Raw genomic sequence first — 22,275 nt, 5'->3', positions numbered from 1 at the left:
AGGAGATGGGATCTGGATAAACTGAGAGAATCAAAGGTTATAGAGAGTTTCAGAGAAAGTATTAGGGAACGACTCAAGAACGGGAAAGAAATACAGTAGAAGAAGAGTGGGTAGCTTTGAGAGCTGAAATAGTGAAGGCAGCAGAGAACCAAGCAGGTAAAAAGAAGAGGGATAGTAGAAATCCGTGGGTAACAGAAGATATATTGAATTTAATTGATGAAAGGAGAAAACATAAAAATGCAGTAAATGAAGCAGGTGAAAAGGAATACAAATGTCTGACTAAGCAGGGATGGCTAGAGGACAAATGTAAATGTCTAGAAGCCTGTATCACTAGTGGTGAGACAGATACTGTCTACAGGTAAACTAAACAGACCTTTGGAGGAAAGAGGAAAACCTGTATAAATATCAAGAGCTCAGATGGAAAACCAGTCCTAAGCAAAGAAGGGAAAGCAGAAAGGTGGAAGGAGTATATAGAGGGTCTACTCAAGGGCAATGTACTTGAGAGCAATATTATGGAAATGCAAGAGGATGTAGATGAAGATGAAGTGGGAGATATGATACTGCTTGAAGAATTTGATAGAGCACTAACAGACCTAAGTCAAAACAAGGCCTCAGGAATGGACAACATTTCATTTCATTAGAACTACTGATTGCCTTAGAAGAGCCAGCCATGACAAAACTCTTCCATCTGGTGAGCAAGATGTATGAGATAGGCGAAATACCCTCAGACTTCAAGAAGAATATAATAATTCCAATCTCAAAGAAAGCAGGTGTTGACAGGTGTGAAAACTACCAAATTATCAGTTCAATAAGTCACAGTTGCAAAATATTAATACGAATTCTTTACAGACAAATAGAAAAACTGGTAAAAGCTGACCTCGTGGAAGATCAGTTTGGATTCCCTAGAAATGTAGGAACACATGAGGCAATACTGACTCTACAACTGATCTTAGAAGATAGATTAAGGAAAGGCAAACCTATGTTTCTAGCATTTGTAGACTCAGAAAAAGCTTTTGACAATGTTGACTAGAATACTCTCTTTCAGATTCTGAAGGTGCAGGGTAAAATACAGGGGGCGAAAAGCTATTTACAATTTGTACAGAAACCAGATGACAATTATAAGAGTCGAGGGGCATGAAAGGGAAGCAGTGGTTGGGAAGGGAGTAAGACAGGGTTGTAGCCTATCCCCTATGTTATTGAGCAAGCAATAATGGAAACAAAAGAAAAATTTGGAGTACGAATTAAAATCCGTGGATAAGAAATAAAATCTTTGATGTTTGCTGACAGCATTGTAATTCGGTCAGAGACAGCAAAGGACCAACAAAAGCAAAATGAGGATAATGGAATATAGTTGATGATTTTTGCTATTTGGGGAGCAAAATAACTCATGATGGTTGGTGGACGATAAATAGTTTAGACAACAAGAAAATGGAAGCTTTCGAAATGTGGTGCTACAGAAGAATGTTGAAGATTAGATGGATAGATCATGTAACTATTGAGAAGGTACTGAATGGAATTGGGAAGAAGAGGAATTTGTGGCACAACTTGACAAGAAGAAGAGATCTGTTGGCAGGACATGTTCTGAGGCATCAAGGGATCACCAATTTAGTACTGGATGGCAGTGTGAAGGGTAAAAATTGCAGAGGGAGACCAAGAGATGAATACACTAAACAGATTCAGGAGCTTGTAGAGTGCAGTAGTTACCTGGAAATGAAGAAGCTTGCACAGGATAGAGTACCATGGAGAGCTGCATCAAACCAGTCTCTGGACTGAATACCACAAAAACAACATGTCTCTACTGGGTGGGATGAAATTTCCTCCATTATCTTAGAAAATGTGTACATTCACTCATTCTTGTTCTGGTCCACCTCTTCAGTGAAAGTTTAAATAAAGTTGTACTCCCATCTGAATTAAAATGTGGAATAGTCCAGCCATTACACAAAAAACTGCTGAGCCATCAGCTTAATTCTGGTCCAAACCAAAGTATTAGAAATGATTATTGCACTAAGATTTGAAAACTTTCTTGTAAAAGAAAAAAAGTTACAAGAAACTCAACATGGTTTTAGAAAAGGCTACTCAACATCATCTACCATATGTGACCTATAAATAATTTATGAAATTAGATGAGAAAGAATGGGTGGCATGTTTGTTCCTATATCTGTCACACGTGTTTGACACAGTATCTCGTGAGCTGCTACTTGATAAACTGGAAACTTATGGTCGCAAAGGAATAGCTGAAAATCTCTTACAGTCATACCTAAAGTACAGATATCAGGTCACATAAGTCACTGAGACAATGAGTAACATTACTGAGAAGTACAAGTGTGTGCGTGCGCGTGCGTGCGTGCGTGCGTGCATGGAGAAAAAAACTATTTTGAAAAGACCCGCTGGTCCTCCTCCTATACTAATCAGGAGCTGTTCCTATCTAATACTTCATGCAAAATATTTTAACTTTGTACAGACCACTATTAGCCATTTATATACTGGAAAAATCAAGATCTATCTGATCCAGATATTTAGGTAGAACTGGGTAGAATTCATATTCTTGAGTCCAAGTATTCAGCTATATTGTAGGAGTGGCTTATGAGGTATTCTTTTACTTTGCATTTAAATATTTGGTGCTTTTTTAGTTCCTGCTTATTGTACAGTGCCAATATGTTATAGACTTTTACATCAGATTATAAAACTATCCTAAATCCTAGAGAGAGATAAATAGCGTACATGGAAACTATTTCTATGCATGGTATTGTGGTTGTGAATTGCTGAGTTTATCCTAAATTTACTCTTTTTATTAACCACAAGTGCTATTAGAAAGGATGTATATTGATATGTAAGTGTAATATTATCTAGATCAGTGAAGAGGCTCCTGCAAGATGATCAGTTATTAACTTAACACAGTATTCTTATTGCATACATCTGCACAATAGGAAAATAGGATGTATTGCAGGGAAAGTTCCCATCTGCACAATTCAGAAAAGCTGCTGTTGGTGGGAAGAATACAATGGCACAGGCTATGAAGCAGTCATTGAAATGAAGGAGGTTATTTTGGCAGCGTGTACAGCAACAAGGTGTTTCTTGGCCACAGTTTGTCGATGGCCATTCATGCGGACAGACAGCTTGTTGGTTGTCATGCCCACATAGAATGCAGCAAAGTGGTTTCAGCTTAGCTTGTAGATCACATGACTGGTTTCACAGGTAGCCCTGCCTTTGCTGGAATAGGTGATGTTTGTGACTGGACTGGAGTAGGTGGTGTTGGGAGGATGTATGGGACAGGTCTTTTATCTAGGTCTATTGCAGGGATGAGGTAAGGGGTTGGGAGCCCTCCATCTATCCTGCAGCACTTCACTGTTCACCCCCCTCCCCCTCCCTGCCCCAGCCTCCTCCTTACCTCCACCCAGTCGCCAATTCCATCATGCACTGGTGCTGTTGCTTGGTTTCAGTTGCCTGAGACTGCAGTCGTGTGTGTGTGTGTGGGGGGGGGGGGGGTTATTGTTGACAAAGGCCTTAATGGCTGAAAGTTTTATTTGTGACACTCTTTTTGTTGTGCCTATCTGCAACTCAGCAGACTCTTTTCATAATATTGTTAAATTATGATAAAATGCATAGATCAGAAGTATTTCTAAGAATATCAAATTTTACAGTGTCATTTTAAATGCAGCGTCCCATTCCCTTTTTCGGCATGCAATATAGAAATAAAACTTTTTAATAAAATATACTGATTACCTTTTCTGTAAAGCCATGAAGAACATTAAGGCTTTCATAATAAATCTTCCCATATTTTGTTCTCTTGTATATAAAATCAGGATGTAGCCATGGACGAACAATTCGCTGAAGTGTAATTTCACTCATACTGCAAATGGTTTAGTGTAATATTAGATGATCACAAAGTGAACAACACAAGATGATTATTGTAACAATGCTGCTACACAGACTGACTATTTTACTTGAGTAACACATAACAGATGCAAGTAGTTTTTAGAAATTCATCTCTACTGACAGAAACCCATGCACACTGCACTTAAGCTTAAAAAATTTAAATTTGCCAAAACAAAAATTTGTTTACCACTCATAGATGGTAATGATCATTATTACATACCTATGTCCTTCCCTTTGTCATTTTCCTATTTATTTGAAAATGAAAAATCCTTTTATTCTGCTTTTGATGAAATACTCTTGTATTCTTGAAACTACAGACTGCATTTAATCTTCCCATCTTGCCACTAACCTTTCTGAACTATTTCCGGTAGGAGATTCTAACTTTTGTGGTAGAAAGGATGTTGATGTGCGATGTGAAGCTTTCACAAGCAACAAAGGACACACAGCAGCTCCCCATGTTGCTCATCAGGCTGTCCAGCATGACTTGTATTAATGCCTATTATTTACAAAATATTTCTCTCAGGAGGTAAACAGTGGTCCATGCTGGCTGTGTCATGGCTGTAATTGTTTGGTCCACAGTACTCCATGCACACTTCTTTATAGCTATCTCTGCAGTGAGCTGGCCATCCTAGGCTTGTGGCATTATCATGTCTCAGATCTGAATGCGCCAGGCAGGTCTTGTGTGGACAAGTGTTACCCTCCATGGAACCAAAGTCCTTATATACTATGGGGAAAGATGCACACACCAATGTAGGATGTCGTCTCTACTGACTGCAGCTGTCGCAGCACCCAATGAAACACACATTCCTAACACTATGCACTGAGATGAGAACAATAGTGTCAACAGATTTATGACTTGACAATACTGGCATGTCAGATGAATGGATGTTGAGTACAACTCTGCTGGACAAACTGCAACTCATTTGTGAACAACACTTTAGTAGTAACACTGTTCACGTTTACGTCGCACTTCACTTAGCGTAGACTGGGACTGTGTCCTAGGCATGGCCGATGTTAACTGACTGGGCACGGCCCGTGATGTCTAAGTTGTTGTTGTTGTTGTTGTTGTGGTTGTTGTGCCGGCAGAGGTCGCGTACGAATTCTCGCGTGCCCTCTGGTGGAAGGGACTACTTGCGGCAACTATCGTCCGTGATGCGCCGTGCCGATGTGCGCCTCCCGCGATCTTTCCGGTGGCTACTACTGCACTCCTCCTTCGGGGGGTGAAGCCACTGTGATCCACTGCATCGGAAGGTGGAGCATCGGGCAGGAGCGATGACCTCCACATCCATTGGAAGGCCGGAGTCGAGGGGATCTGCCAACCCTCCAGCCGGAACCTTCGAATACGGCTGGAAATGACCCACACGAAGAGGGCCCCCGTCGTCCCACCACCGGAGCCCGGGACAGAACGGGCGACAAGCTGTCGAACTCCGGATCCTGTTCCACCTCGGGAGGGGCAAAACTCAGTGGCGGGGACGATGGGGAAGGGACGACCACAGGTGAACCAGCCTCCTGAGAAACCGGGCCTGCGAGGGGGGCTGGCTCTCGCTGGGGCATCTCGAACGATGGCGATGCCGGTGCTGGAGCTACTGGAGGCTGCCAAGTCTGAGAACCATCACAGTGTGGCAGACTCACAGCGGGGAGAGGTGGTAACGTCCCCTGGGAAACCAACACGGGTGCCGGCAATGGGGAAGCCGGTGTCCAAGAGGTCGGAGGGTGGGTGCCCAAACGTGGACATAGCTGATTTTGGTGACGACATACCACCCGGTCCCCCGCCTGCAAGGTATAGAGCCGGCGGCCATTTCGGCACAGGACCACCGCCGGTATCCAACGTGGATTGCGACTAAACCCACGTGTCCAGACCGACATACCCAGTGGAAAGCCAGGTACTCCGTTTTGCGAAGACTGGCGAGGACCAGGCCGGAGGAGGTGCAGCAGAGTCCCAGGTTGGCGCCCATGGAGGAGCTCTGCGGGGCTGCGGTCTCCCATTGGTGTGGTCCGGTATGCCGTCAGGAAAAACGTCAATGCCTCCTCCGCAGAAAATTCGTGCACATACTTTTTCATCTGTGTCTTAAATGTGCGCACCATGCGCTCGGCTTCCCCATTCGATTGTGGATGGAAGGGGGGAGAGCAAACGTGCCGAATACCGAAGCGCCTACAAAAATCCTGGAAGGTCTGCGAAATAAACTGCGGTCCATTGTCTGAGACCAGGGTGATTGGCAGACCTTCCACAGAAAATATTTTTGCTAGTGCCTGGATTGCAACTTCTGAAGTGGTTGAGGAGCAGCGAACCACATATGGGAATCGGGAATAAGCATCAATGACAATGAGCCAAAAGCCATTGAGAAACAGGCCCGCAAAATCAATGTGAACACGTTCTCATGCGTGGGTTGCCGGCGGCCATGAAGAGAATGCTGCCCTGGGAGATGCCTGTTGGCTCGCACACTGGGAACAGGCGGCCACCAAGTGCACAATTTCTCTGTCAATACCGGGCCAGTACACATGTCTGCGAGCCAAGGTTTTAGTACGGGAAACACCCCAGTGCCCCGCATGTAATAACGTGAGGACCTCCCTTCGTAAACTTGCAGGAACAACCACGCGAGGAGCTGTATCATCGGTAGCCAGAAGGAGAACTCCGTCCAAGACCGAGAGGCGGTCTCGTAGAATAAAATAATTACGAAGAGGGTCCGAGGCCCGGCCTGGAGGGCAGGATGACCACCCCTGCTGAATGAGGCGAACTACCTGCCGGAGAACCGGGTCAGCTGCCGTTTCCCTGGCGACTCAAGAACTAGTGATCGGGAAGCCATCAACCACTTGGCGGGACGCCACATCCAAATGAAAACACAATCTCCTCTCGATCAAACGTAGGATCCGGGCCCACTGGAAGATGGGAAAGAGCGTCGGCATTGGCATGCTGTCCGGTAGGGCGAAAATGAATGTCATAATGGTACTTAGAGAGGAACAAGGCCCAGCGCTGTAGTCTGTGGGCCGCCCTATCCGGAATCTGATAGGCGGGGCCAAATAACAATATTAACGGCTTATGGTCAGTGATTAACTGAAACTTCGTGCCATGCAAGAAAGGGTGAAACTTGGTAACAGCGTAGACAATGGCCAAAGCCTCTTTCCACCTGGGAGTAATGGGCCTGGGCGGGACTAAGTTTTAGACGCAAACGCCAGTGGTTGCTCGGAACCATCTGTGTTGCGATGGGCCAGGACCGCCTCCACCCCATACTGCGAAGCATCGGTAGCCAGGACCAACGGCTTATGGGGGTCAAAAGTAGCCAAACAAGGCGCGGACGTGAGGAGGCCCTTCAACGAGGTGAACACTCACTCGCATGCAGGCGATCAATCAAAAGGAACACCCTTGCGCAGAAGGCAGTACAGGGGGGAGGCTACAGTGGAAGCCCTGGGAATGAACCGGTGGTAATAGGCTATCTTGCCTAAAAAAGCTTGTAACTCTTTCAGCGAAGCGGGCCGAGGAAGGTCGACTATACCTTGGACCAAACTTCCTAGTGGCTGGATGCCGTGCTGAGAGATGGTGTAGCTCACATACTCAATGGACGGTTGGAAGAAGTTTGACTTAGGCAGGTTGCAACGCAAGCCCACAGACCTGAATTTGAGAAAGAGGGTGCGAAGGTTGTGCAAGTGTTCCTTCGTGCTGCGGCCTGTGACAATTATGTCATCCAGGTAATTAATACAATGAGGGATTGTCGACATGATGTGCTCAAGATAATGCTGGAATATCGCCGGGGCACTGGATATTCCGAAGGCCAACCACTGGTATTGGTAAATGCCAAATGGGGTGTTGACGACCGCCAGCCGTTTGGAGTCCTCAACAAGTGGTATCTGATGATAAGCCTCCAAAAGATCGATTTTCGAAAAATATTGGCCTCCCGCCACAGCGGAGAACAATTCATCAGCACGAGGCAAAGGATAGATGTCTACCACCAATTGGGAATTAATGGTGGCCTTGAAATCGCCACAAAGACGTAATTTTCCCGAGGGCTTCCTTACAATAACGAGGTGCAAAGCCCACTCACTAGAAGAAATGGGAAGAACGACACCTAGGGCTGTCAGCCGTTCTAGCTCTTCCTTTATCTGAGGGCGGAGAGCTAAGGGGATTTGCCTCGCGCGTAGAAAACGCGGGCGAGCCGACGCCTTCAACATTAAGTGAGCTTCAAAATCTGAAACACGCCCCAGGCCCTCCTCGAAGATATCAGGAAAGTCTGAGATCAAAGATTCCAATGACTGATAGGGAACGTCTTCGGAGACCAACTGTATGGTGTCAGCGATAGAAAAACCGAAAGCTTGAAAGGCATCCAGGCCAAAAAGTTTAGCGGAGCTCGCATCACTGACAACAATAAAAGTAATAGGCCGAGTGACTGATTTGTAAGTCATGTCGGTAGTGAATTGACCCAGTAGGGGAATGAACTGTTTACCATAACCGCATAGACGCCAGTAAACTGGCGCCACGGGGGCGATCCAAGGTCGGAACAAGTTTGTGCATTCAACAACGAAACTGCCGCGCCCGTATCTACTTGCAGTTGTAACCCGTGCGACAGAACCGACACCTCGATAAAGAGTTTGCGTGCCGATGCGTCTGGAGCCTGGCCCGATGAAACTTCCTGAATGTCAACGTCCATGTCCTCTGTACCTGCTTCCTTCGATTCGTTTGAGGCTGAGCGGCAAACTTTAGCAATGTGACCTTTATTACATTTGCGACAAACGGCCCAACGCTGGGAGCACTCTGACCGATCATGATGTATATAGCACGACGCACAGGACGGCAATGGCGGCCGGCAGCCGGAATTCTGTTTACGCGCTGTGCGGGAGTGGCCGTAACGGCCGGATTGTACCGCTCGCACGTCGTCCACTCAGGACACGGCGGACGCGGACGCGCCGCCCTGAACCGCCGCGACGTCGCACCACACTTCCAGCTGTTGACCTGCAGCGTGAGAGACTTCATACGATTGAGCAATGGACAGGAATTCCTCAAGGGAAGGGTCTTCTAACTGCAGGGCCCGTTGCCAGACCTCCCTATCAGGGGCCGAACGAACAATGACGTCGCGTACCATAACGTGGGCATACGACTCTCGTGACTGCTCTGTGACAAAATGACACTTGTGACTAAGACCGTGCAGGGTAGCGGCCCACGTCCGGTAAGACTGATGGGGCTGTTTCTTGCATTGATAGAACTCGACCCTAGCCGCCACAACATGCGTGCGGCGGCAATAATATGAAGACAGCAATGAACACAACGCGTCAAAAGACAAGGACGAGGGTTCCTGCAACGGCGCTAGCTGCCGCAAAACTTGATACAGCGAGGGAGATATCCAAGACAAGAAGAGAGCACAACATACCTCCGTGTCGGCAACATGAAATGCCTGGAAATGCTGCCGAAGGCGATGTTCGTATGCGTCCCAATCCTCCGCCGTCTCGTCATACGGGGGAAAGGGAGGAGGGAACGGCGCTGGAGCAGACGGTGTGGAGAGCAACACCGGAAGCACTTGTTTCATGGTGGCCATGAGCTCTGTCTGCTGCTCAACCAAAACCCGCACTAAATCCTCCATGCCGTGGAGAAGCTGCGAAACTGGAACAACGACGCAACATGCAAAAGAACGAGCCTACTCGTCGCCAATTGTGTAGTAACACTGTTCACGTTTATGTCGCACTTCACTTAGCGTAGACCGGGACTGTGTCCTAGGCATGCCTGATGTTAACTGACTGGGCACGGCCCGTGCTGCCTGAGTTGTTTTTGTTGTTGTTGTTGCTATGCCGGCAGAGGTCGCGTCCGAATTCTCGCGTGCCCTCTGGTGGACGGGACTCTACTTGCGGCAACTACCGTCCGTGGCGCGCCGTGCCGATGTGCGCCTCCCGCGATCTTTCCGGTGGCTACTGCAACTTTACTCCTTAATACACTTAGAGGATGCAAGACACTGCACTGTCAAGCCACATTGTGCCTTTATGCAAGCAAATATATCCAGCAGGTTGCCAAAATATTTGTTGAAACCAACAATGCACAGTCTGATAGGAGATCTGTAACCCCAAGACTGCCAGATCTCTCCACACAGGACATCAGCTATGGTGGTTGGGCATCTGCAGCCACTTAAGGCAAAATAATGATCCCAATGATAAGACTAGAACATAGTCAAACAGTAAACAAAAAACACACACACACACACGTGACCAGAGTCACTGGCAGTTGAAGCCAAACTGCTACTAGAGACTATGGTCATGTGTGTGTGAGAAGCATTTGCATGTGTTTGTATGTGTGTGTCTGTGTCTGTTCCCTAGTTCTGATAAAGGCCTTGTTGCCTGAAAGCTTATTTTATGACAGTCTTTTTGTTGTGCCTATCTGTGACTCAGCATCTCTGCTATTTGGTTGAGTAGCAACTATCCTTTTAATAATATTGTTACACTGATTGTAGCTCGTCCAATGATCTAGATGGGTATAACCTCACCTGGCTGCATTCACTGAACCATCCTGCTGTCATACAACTTCAATATAGTGTAGAAAGTCACTCAACATAGAAAAGAAACCACTATAAATAGACTGTTGTAGACACTTGAAGTAGCTTCATACAAATATAACATATGTGTCACTAGTTTCCATGTCATCTTACCAGAGTTTAGTCTGCAGAGTGTCACAATGACACAATGTTTTTTTCATAGACCTCGAAGATCCCTTAGGTTATAAACAAGAAGTAGATGAAAAATATATCTTAATCACCTCTCCATCTCCAACTGTAATTATTATCTAGATTCAAGGAGTAAAAACTCTTATTAGCAGTGTGATAAATAACAATGCTCAGTGTAAAAAAAGACCTCTCTTCTTCCAGCCCCTAGACAGCTGTTATTCTTTATTAATATCAAGTATGAAAGCAAGCAGAAGTATATAAACAACAGGTATTTAGTAGTTTAGTAGCAATGTTGTAGAAAGCAGCAGCTTTTGTGCTAATTGTATTACATTAATTTATACTCTTCCTGACTGTTTACAATAATTGTTGTTACATCAGCATACTGCTGACTAAATTAAATTAGCTGATTTATGATTAGAAGAGTGCACGAACTATATCTCATGTCTGTTCATCAGCAAACTTTAACAGGAAATTATTGGATCTAGAAATAAAATTGATAATCTATCCTCCACCTAGTGAGTACTTATTGGAGGATATTTTAACTGTACATAGTGGTCCCTCATTTGAATATATAGTAATCACGTGCTAGGAGGTAGACTTACAAATAAAAAGTTATGCAAATTGTAACATTTAGATATATAGGTTTTTTCATCTGCAGCTCATGTAGAAGGAGAGGCAGCAGGTCAGAATTAAATGCATATCAACACTTTTTCTTTTGTGCTATTTGTTGTATCTTCGTAGGCCAGAGCTCTTGAGGACTTCTGTATTTAATGCTTGAGTATTTATGTTTTCTATTATTCTTTCCTCTGTTTTCCCAGATCAAATGACATCAAGTTTAAGGAGCTGATCTTTGTTATGCATTATTTTCATGTCTATATCTACTGACACCAGATAAGCAGAAATTTGTAGTTTTTTATTTGCCTTTAGTTTAATTTTTAGGACCCTACCCTATTCACACAGGAAAAAAAGACAAAAATTGTATCAGATTGAGGTAGGGGTAATTGAATCAAGAACAATTTGCCATAGATTGCAACAAATGCACCATTGTGGAGTCACAGTCATAAAATGGCACCCAGTTGGTGATGAGGATGGAAGCTTGTCCAGTAATTGAACAGGGCTGGGCATATCCAGCTGTACTGTTAAATCTCTCTGAGCTACTGCTGTGTAATCCTGTGGTTGTTGTGCTGCAGTACACTCATTGTTTATTATGCCAAAGTCACTATAAATAGGTACACAAATAATGAGCTAGCCAACTGCTGCCTTATGAAGCAGCAGGCAGCTATGCATTGTGTGGTATTCAGATCCATGGACAGTAAGGAAGACATGAGGATGATAACTACCACCACCTCTCAAGCATAATACTCACAGCTGTACCATGCCCAGCAACCATGGCTAATGGTGACCACGCCAAATGAGGATTGGAACTCATTTTAAGGGGATAGGCCCAGCTACGGAGCTCAGCTCACTGCTCCACGCTTAATATTGTCTTCTAACTTCACTGCACCAATGACTGTTAATGTATTTATTGATCTGTGGCTATAAATTTGAGTTACAGTTCATGACTATCTACTTGGACTTAGTGAGTGCTTTTCTGATGAAAACTTGAACTTCAGACTTGACAATTCTTGGAACAATCACTGGACTCTGCACTTCTGACACTCACACCAAACTTTGGTTGTGTTTTGTTTAACAGTTAGTTTGTCTCAATAAATAGCTGAAGAATTGCCCCTAACTATGAATATGAGAAGCTTCAGCTTACGTGTTCCAAAATGGAATAAATGCAGCAGCAACCACCTGCCATATAACAGCAAAATTAACTGCTGGAGCACTGTCATTAACAGCAACTAGTTTTATTCTAGCCGTAACTGCAGCAAACACTACTGCAAGTAACTATACAACTTTTGCTCCATTCAATGAAGTACAGAAGAATGGAGCATCTAGTTACAGAGTGGTATATTTTGAGAACTACAATGTAAATTTCTCACCCAGCTACATGCATTTTTCTTGTCATGGTACCCTCCAGAAATTTTGTGTCTTTTGCGTAAATAGTAATAAATGAATAGCAATGATTGATCTGCAGTTTTCACTCTCCCAGAGCTGTGGTTGGACAAAATATCAACAATCACACAAGTGTCTGAAATATGGTGTTCAGCAAAATAGCATTTAGAAGACCAGATATATGTAGTCATGTTGCGGACATCACATTGGGGCACCAGTGGCCACCTTTTGTAGAGTTTGCTTCACACCAGCTTATCTCACTACACTGTCCAACCCTACCAGAATATTTATAACAGTATCACACCCAATTCCCATTCATGACTGCCATCCTGTCTTGACTGTTTTACAGAACATTCCTGGCAGGAGTACCCATGTACAAATTCACGGTTCAAATATTGCCATAAACAAGGCCATTTAAATAATGTCTGCAACAGCAAAAGAAAAAAGCATACCCAACTACAGTTAAACAGATTCATTATGTATGAAACAGCTACTATATTGAATGCTACTAGGCAAAAGCCCTCTAAGTTGCAAATTTCACTATGGCTCAAAAATAGGCTAAAACATTTTAGGACAGCATTGTTATGTTGGTAATCTGGATCCTTGGTTCTTTTGTTTGTATACATCGAGTATGACGAGTAGACTATCTTTGCTCTTGATGTTCACTCTCTTAAGTGTGCTACATGTAATGTGCGGTTATCAGAATATAAGTATTATGAACAATCTGTTACTTATCTTTTTCAATGTCTAACCTTGCTCTGCTAACAGGTTATGGGCACAGAATGGTGAATCTGTGCAGTGAACTATGTTTGTTGTGTGGGTAGGAAGATAAATAACTGAAGAAGCACATTAGGTTATGTGCCCGCATTGTGTGTGATACTTGCTTTGATTTGTGTTTTGTCATCTTCATCAGCATTTGAACTCTCGTTTTTCAGAAGAAATCAGTCATGTATTCTAGTGCTTTGAATTCGAGTGTCTGAAAATGGCTTCAAATGTAAGTTTGACAAAAACCACAACTCCAGTGGTAGACTAACTGAGAAACTAGGATGATTGTAACACATGGAAGTTCGGAATGAAACTCATTCTAATGTGCGAGAAGTTATGGCATTATACCGTAGGTGCAAGTACTGCTACAAATGCAGATTTATTTAATTTATTTAATTGTATGGCTAGTGCCCCCCCATCGGGCAGACTGTTCGCTGGGTGCCGGTCTTTCAATTTGACACCACTTCAGCGACCTGCATTCGATGAGGGTGATAGGATGATGATGAGGACAGCACAACACCCAGTTCCTGGGTGGAGAAAATTCCCCGATCCAGCCAGGAATTGAACCCGGGCCCAGAGGACTGACAATCCGTCACGCTGACCATTCAGCTACCGGGGGTGGACACAAATGCAGAGAAGGATATAGATGCGTGAACACTTATTCTTTTGCATGTGGCTAAATCTCTGTATGCACACGTGGAAAACACAACTAAAGCAAAGGGAGCTAGGGATACTTAGGAAAACCTGCTTGCTGGTAAGAATAAAATCAGATGGATGAATCTCTGGGATGTTCTACTAGATACTACATTATCCAAATCCGAAGGAAATATTCAAAATTATGTTACTTACATTTTGGATGTAGCCAACAAAATGCAGAGCATGGGCAAACCAGTTGATGATGGGCTAATTGCACTGCTTATGCTTAGAGGTTCACCAAAAGTTTGTTTACCATACCGGATGGGTATAGTGTCCAGTACAACACACAAAAATTTCACATCAGAAAATATCAAAGCGAAGTTGCTGAATGGTAGGGTGGAAGAATACCTCAAGTTGGACAAAGATGGCAGTGATAGTGCCTTATTTACAAAGAATTGTAAGAAATCACAACAGGGTTTCTCAAAAGACAAGCAAGAAAAGAAGAAAGTGAAACGCTTCAATTGCTGGAAGTATGGCCACTTCAAGTCCGAATGCCTCAGAAGCAAGAATTGTCAAAGAAAGAATCAAAGGGAACAGAAAAGTCATTGTTTTGTGAACTTGGTATATCAGATTTCAACCAGAATGAGTGGATCATTGATTCTGGAGCATCGTCACACATGACATCAAGAAAGGAATGGCTTAAAGATTTTGAAACAGAAAATAGCAAACAAAAACTTGTGAAGTGTGCTGATAATGTTGAATTAGTGAGCGAAGGGAAAGGTGATGTTATTGTCAATTCACCAGATATATCCTCAATAAAGAATGTTATTCTTGTCCCTGGCTTAGCAACTAATTTGTTGTCAGTTTCTGCTTTAGTCAAGAAACGCATAGATGTTGTTTTTGACAAAGATGGATGTAAGGTGCTCAAAAGAGGTGAGATACTTTGTTCTGGATCAGAGTCAAATGGCATTTATAAACTCAAAAACGTTGAACCTGTGTTGTCAGATGAGCATGCTCTTGCTGTTTAAAATTTTAGTAATCTGGAAGACTTATGGCACCGTAGACTTGGTCATGTTAGAGTTGACACTAGACTGAAGCTATTTTTGCAGAGTGGTGGCATAAAGTTGGAGTGTTGTAACTCTGAAACTCTTGACAAGTGTAAATTGTGTGTGCTAGGTAAGGTGTTGAAATTCCCATTTCCTAAGACTGGACGGCAACGTGCATCTGAGTTGCTCGGCCTTGTGCATACGGATTTATGTGGCCACATGGAGCAAATGTCACATGGTATGGCTAAGTACATGTATATAGTAGTGGATGATTATTCCAGAAGGACATTCTGTTATTTTCTCAAGAATAAAGATCAAACATTTGAATTTTTCTGCGAGTTTAAAACTTGGTTAGAAAATAGAATTGGTGCAGAGATAAAATCAGTTAGATCTGACAATAGCAGTGAATTTGTGAACTCAAATTTTGATTTATTGCTTAGAGAGAATGGAATAGAGCATCAGATTAGTGTGCCCTATAGCCCAGAACAGAATGGGGTTGTGGAGAGGACCAATAGATCAATTTGTGAGATGGCACAGTGTATGCTATTTGAATCTGGTCTGCCTAAGCAGTATTGGACAGAGGCATGCAATGCAGCTGTTTACATAAAGAACCATGTTCCACACAGAGCACTTAATGCTAAGACTCCACAGGAATTATTGACTGGAAAAGTATCTCGTTTGAATCATTTAAAGGTGTTTGGTTGTCGAGCTCTTCTCCATATACCAGATCAAAACAGAAGAAAGTGGGATGCCAAAGTTAAAGAACTTGTTTTTGTAGGTTATGATGAAATGACCAAGGTTTACAGACTAATTGATCCACAGAACCCGAAGAAAATAGTGAAAGGCAGGAGTGTTGTTTTTCTGGAGAATGAGTGCATGACTGACAATACCAGGACACCAGCTGTTAATAATGAAGATTACTGTATGTTCTAGTCAAATAAACAGTATACTGAATGGGGAGAGGCAGAGGAAGAAGAAGAAGAAGAAGAAGAAGAAGAAGAAGAAGTCAGCAGTGCTGGAAGTGACAGAGATCAAGACCCACACTACATCCCATATGCTCAGTCTGTGGCGGACACAGAAGAGACTGAGGTGCAGCCAATGGACCCTGATGCTTCAGAAGTGGACCAACCAGTCAGAAGATTAGCCTGTATATCCAAACCCAAGGAGTACCTGGATTATGTCACCTATTTGGTAAGTGATTTTTCTAGTTTGGGAGAAGATCCAGTGAACTTGGAGGATGCCATGTCGAGGGGTGACAAAGAAGACTGGATAAAGGCCATAAAAGAGGAAATTACATGTTTCCAGAACAGTGGTGTTTGGGAACTTGTAAATCCACCAAAGGGTAATAAAAGTCTTGTAGGTAACAAATGGGTATTTAAGCTGAAAAGGAATGTGGATGGTACAGCACTCCAGTGTGCTAGATTTGTTGCTAAAGGGTTTACACAAAAATTTGGCATTGATTATTGTGAGACTTTTTCACCTGTTGTGAGACATAGTACTCTTAGAGCTCTCATTAGTTTAGCTGTAAATCTTGATTTTAAGATCTACCATTTTGATGTTAAGCATGATTTTCTGTATGGGGACTTTAAGGAAACTATTTTCATGAATCAACCAGATGGTTTTGTTTTAAAAGGGAGTAGAGGTAAAGTCTATAAACTAACTAAGGCCATTTACGGTTTGAAACAATCGGGCAGACAGTGGAATGAAAAGGCAAAATGTACGCTTTTAGACCTAGGTTATGTAGCAAATGCCAATGAAGATTGTGTGTTCATTAAACGGCCAGGTAAAAATGTTGAAATTATTGCTCTGTATGTAGATGATTTGAATGTCTTGTGTTATAACATTGTGATGAAAGACAAGTTGTACCAGGGGTTGCCTGAAAATTCTGAAGTTAAAGACCTAGGAGAAGCAAAGTCCTGTCTGGGTATGTGTATAACCAGAAACTGGGAGGGAGGTAGTTTAAAACTTTACCAGAAGGGTTATATTGCAGATGTGTTGAATCGCTTTGATATGGGCGATTGTGCTCCTGTTAGAACACCAATGGAAGCTGGATTAAAGCTTTGGGATATGCAGGGTGATAAAGTTCAAGTGCCATACCAAGAACTTATAGGTTGTTTGCTGTATATCAGCACTAATACAAGATCTGACATATTTTATGCAGCAAGTGTTTTAAGCCAGTAGAATTGTAAGTTTACTGGTGTTCACTGGAAGGCAGCAAAAATGGTGCTTCGTTACATCAAAGGTACTGTAGATTATGGCATTGTGTTTGACAAAGGAGACTTCAAGGATATGAATATGACTGGTTTTGTTGATTCGAATTTTGTAGATGAATTCTGCAGCCAAAGAGGCACTTTATTGAGACGGCTAATAAGTGAATTGCTAAATAATAGCACCAAAATCCTGTAATCATTTTCCATGACAACCAGAGTTCTATTAGACTGTCACAAAATCCTGTGTTTCATTCTAGATTAAAACATGTTTGTTCTAAAGGACATTTTATTAGACAATGTGTTAAAAGAAATAAGACTGTTGTTAAGTATTTGCAGTCAAAGGAAATTCCTGCTGATGTATTAACTAAACTGCTTGCCAGAGAGCAACACATGTATCTTGTTCATAAATTGAAATTGTCGCCAGATTAAGTGGTAGTGTTATGTTTGGTAATCTGGCTCCTTGGTTGTTTTGTTTGTATACATCGAGTATGACAAGTAGACTATCTTTGCTCTTGATGTCCACTCTCTTAAGTGTGCTACATGTAATGTGTGGTTATCAGAATATAAGTGTTATGAACAATCTGTTACTTATCTTTTTCAATGCCTAACCTTGCTCTGCTAACAAGCATTGTAGTAGTGTATCAGTTTTGCTAATTTTGAACAAACTAATTTATGAACAAACTTGTATTAGCTTAGATTCACCACAGCTGATTGAACCAAGCAGCAACCCTAAAGTTATGTCAGGCAACAGACCCCATTAACCCTTGAGCGGGCGCGCCTGTGTATAAAGTGCACCAACCGCAAATAACATTGTCATGCACAGTTCAACTGTTGTTTTACAATAGCACACCCTTACCTATTTCTGCATTATTGTTTCAGCTAGCACAGTGAGAAGATGTGTTGTCATAGGTTCACATGAGCTAAAGTAATTTAAAATAAACTGCAAAAGTGTCACCTTAGTGTACACAGTACACCATGAGCTCAGTCATGTAAGTAATTTTTTCTTCACTTTCATTTCGTTCCTTTTTAATCGAATCAAAAGATAACATGTAATAAGCAGGGCAAGACCAAAGCTGACAGACAACAAGCTTGATTGATTACTCAACGAGGATCCAGAGTTCAACTCTGTACCAGACAACAAAAACGATGATGACTCTGAAGAAGAAGAGGAATTTATCACACGAAGTGACCACGATTCAGATTCTGATCAAGTCCACGAATAAGATGATGACTGACTAGCCACTCTCCACTGGTGGTATTTTTATTGAGATGCACAAAATGTGTAAATGGAATAAAACATGTCCTAATGTGACTTTGAAAACAAAAAGAAAGAATATTGTGAAAATATTCCCTGGGCGTACGTGTGTTGCCAGAGGGGTCACAAGTGAACCAGAGGCTTTATGCACAATCTTGGCGTGGAAATGACTGATGAAATTTTAAAATACACGAACATATACATTCAAGCTAAGAAAGAATGTGTACAATATCCCAGAGAAAGGTATGCTAAGGAAACTACAAGGTGTGAAATAATGGCATTGTCGGGATTGCTGTATCTCATCGGGACTAAGAAAGCAAACCACACAAATGTCATTGAACTGTGGACAGCAGATGGTACTGGTATGGAGATTATGAGATTTGTTATGAGCTACAGAAGATTTCTGTTCCTTTTATGATGTATCTGTTGTGATGACATGAGTACAAGGCAAGAAAGAGGAGTAACTGATAAACTTGCTGCAATAAAGATTCAATAATATTGGATGCATTTGTGGTGGGTGAACTGCAAGAACACTTACAGTGTGGGACATTTTGTGACAGTAGACAAAAAGTTGCAAGCTTTCAGGGGTTGCTGTTCTTTTGTTCAATATATCCCAAGAAAACCAGTGACGTATGGGATAAATATATTTGTTTTAGCAGATGCTAAAACATTCTTCACTAGTAATATTGAATAGTGTGGAAAACAAAGTGAAGGATGTATAAACAAATATAAATTCTATAATAATTATAAATATTTGGGGAAACAACCAAAAGTATTCTTAAAGGATCTATTTGGCTCTATTCGAAAACATGTTAGCAAAGCCAGCCCTTAACTAATTCCAAAGTAATTAACAGTTTTGTCAAAAGTACTGTTTTCACAACTATATTTGTTATGTTCATGGTTTAAACAAATAATACGGCTTAACCTGTGTAGTAGAAGAAACAGTTAAAAATAAGGAAGTTTTCTATGTATTCAGTTAATTGAATGAAGTAAGTTTTAATTGTAATTTCTGTAAATTAAACTTTGAACAATGTGTAGTTTCAGCACCTGTTATTGTGAGGATATATAAGGACCTGGTTTTTGGTCCTGAGACAGTCAGTCCATGGCCGAGTTTCAGACAAGGAACCTGTATTGGTTAGATCAACAATAATGCATCTGTGAAATCAGTGTAACACAGTTAGGCCGTGTGTTAAAACAACGACAGTGTCAGATTAGATTAGATTAGATTACATTACGTTTTCATTCCATAGACCCAAAAAATGAGATGTTTCTCATAGGTGTGGAACATGTCAGAAAGTATAACATAAAAATGTAGAACATTTGAATATATTACTTACTACCCTGATCATTTGTCAGGAGACAGTTGAAATAGGTTAATGCAATGCAGTAAACTGGAACAGCTAATATTTACAGAACTAACATGCTGTCAGAATGAAACACTGTTATGCACTATTAATAAATTTATCATACACAAAATATCTAATCTTGACTGTTGAGACAAAGTGTTGTCAAAACTGAAATCTAACAGATATTTTTACTAAACTGGCTTAACTGTTTCTGCTAAGATATTCATCTATGTAGTAGAAGGAGTTGCCTGTCAAAAAGTCTTTCAAACTCTGTTTAAGCCATGCTTTATCTGAAACCAAGTTTTTATGGTTGCTGGCAATTTATTGAAAATGTGTGTTCCTAAATATTGGAGTGATTTTAGATCTTTATGTAGACTGTTCTTATTCCTAGTATTGATATTATGTATTGAGCTTTTGGGTGTGAACAGAGATGTATTATTTGCAACAAATTTCATTATGGAATAAATAAATATACTGAGAAGCAGTGGTTAGAATACAAAGTTCCTTGAACAGGTTTCTACAAGATGTTCTTGAATTTACACCACAAATGGTTCTTATCACATGCTTTTGCACTCTAAAAACTTTTGCTCGGTTACCTTATTATTCTACAAGAACTGTGACCTGTGTGATTAGGCTTTTACTGCTCGTAGATGTTCTACAGTAAACTATTGTAGCAGTTTGTGGATGTTAGCCTGCAACCTATTAATGAGGCTTATCGAGAGTTAAACAATAGTGCACTGGCCATATAGCTGTGTATTATTGGAGGGTTGTGAACTGTGAAAGTAAAGAACTGTGAAACACAAATGTGCTTCTTTTGGCTACATCATTTAAAGTGGTCAGTTTTGAACTTCCAAACCCCATTTTTCAGCCAATGTAGCAACACAGTACATCAACACCGAGGACAACAAATGAAGAAATTAAAGCAGGCGAATGTCACAATTTCCCGAAAATGTGCAAGACAATTAAGTGTGTAGATGGAAGGAACTTTGTGATAACTGATACTTCTTCAATATACACACATCAAAAAACTTCTGAATCATCCCAATTCCCAGAACTCCTGAAGACAGACATTGACTGTGGATATTGTATCACAGACACAGTCCCTTTGACTGTCCAGAGATGGCACTAAACCCACCCAAAGATGTAAACAACAATGCATGAGCAGCACCTATTAAATGGAGGGGGTCCAACAGCCAATCAGTTCCAGTCAATCCACCAGGAACGAGGTTCACGGCTCGTGTTGTCTGTAGTTCAACCATGCCTAGAGGGTCAATACCATGGTTCGATTATATCCGCATTGTTACTTTGGGCCAATAAGGGCTCTCAACAAGAGAAGTGTCCAGGCATCTCAGAGTGAACCAAAGTGATATTGTTCGAACATGGAAACAGGAACTGTCAATGACATACCTCACTCAGGCTGACCAAAGGCTACTACTGCAGTGGATGACCGCTACCTATGGATTATGGCTCGAAGAAACCCTGACAACAACACCACTATGTTGAATAATGCTTTTTGTGCAGCCACAGGACATCATGTTATGACTCAAACTGTGCGCAATAGGCTGCATGATGCGCAACTTCACTCCCAATGTCCATGGCAAGGTCCATCGTTCCAACCACGACACCATGCATCACAGTACACATGGGCCCAACAATATGCCGAATGAACTGCTCAGGATTGGCATCATGTTCTCTTTACAGATGAGTGTCGCATATGCCTTCAACCAGACAATCATTGGAGATGTGTTTGGAGGCAACCCAGTCAGGGTGAAAGCCTTAGACACACCGTCCAGTGATTGCAGCAAGGTGGAGGTTCCCTGCTGTTTTGGGATAGCATTATGTGGGGCCGGCATATGGCACTGGTGGTCATGAAAGGGGCGTAATGGCTGTTCGAAGCGTGAATGCCATCCTCCAACCAATAATGCAACCATATCGGCAGCATATTGGTGAGGCACTTGTCTTCATGGATGACAGTTCGCACCCCCATCGTGCACATCTTGTGAATGACTTCCTTCAGGATAATGACATCGCTCGACTAGAGTGGCCAGCATATTATCCAGACATGAACCCTATCGAACATGCCTGGGATAGATTGAAAAGGGCTGTTTATGGATGATGTGACCCACCAACCATTCTGAGGAATCTATGCCAAATCACCATTGAGGAGTGGGACAATCTGGACCAACAATGCCTTGATGAACTTGTGGATAGTATGCCATGATGAATACAGGCATGCATCAATGCAAGAGGGTGTGCTACTGAAGGTCTCGCTGTATGATGGTACAACATGCAATGTGTGGTTTTCAAAAGCAATAAAAAGGGCGGAAATGATGTTTATGCTGATCTCTATTCCAATTTTCTGTACAGATTCCGGAACTCTCGTAACCGAGGTGATGAAAAACTTTTTTTTATGTGTGTTTAAAGCCTTCATTCTTTTATATAGCAAAGAAAGAGTGTTTTTGTTCAGTATATACTTAAAAAGTGTTGGAATAGATTGATATGTCAGCT

The 22,275-nt window shown here is 42.1% G+C and overlaps 1 protein-coding gene across 1 annotated transcript in view; it reads right to left on the bottom strand.

Annotated features, from left to right (window-relative positions):
- The window catches only part of LOC126259507 (cytochrome P450 4C1-like), a 108,710-nt gene that overhangs the window by 26,149 nt on the left and 60,286 nt on the right, over nucleotides 1-22,275 (bottom strand). Inside the window, exon 7 of the mRNA XM_049956356.1 lies at nucleotides 3,724-3,850. Coding sequence (XP_049812313.1) covers nucleotides 3,724-3,850 — 127 coding nt within the window. The remainder of the gene's footprint in view (nucleotides 1-3,723; nucleotides 3,851-22,275) is intronic.

This window comes from Schistocerca nitens, chromosome 5 (assembly GCF_023898315.1).
Source record: "Schistocerca nitens isolate TAMUIC-IGC-003100 chromosome 5, iqSchNite1.1, whole genome shotgun sequence".
In the NCBI taxonomy this organism is placed as follows: domain Eukaryota; kingdom Metazoa; phylum Arthropoda; class Insecta; order Orthoptera; family Acrididae; genus Schistocerca; species Schistocerca nitens.
The sequence above is the reverse complement of the archived record's forward strand: the minus strand, read 5'-3'. Positions and strand labels throughout refer to the sequence as shown.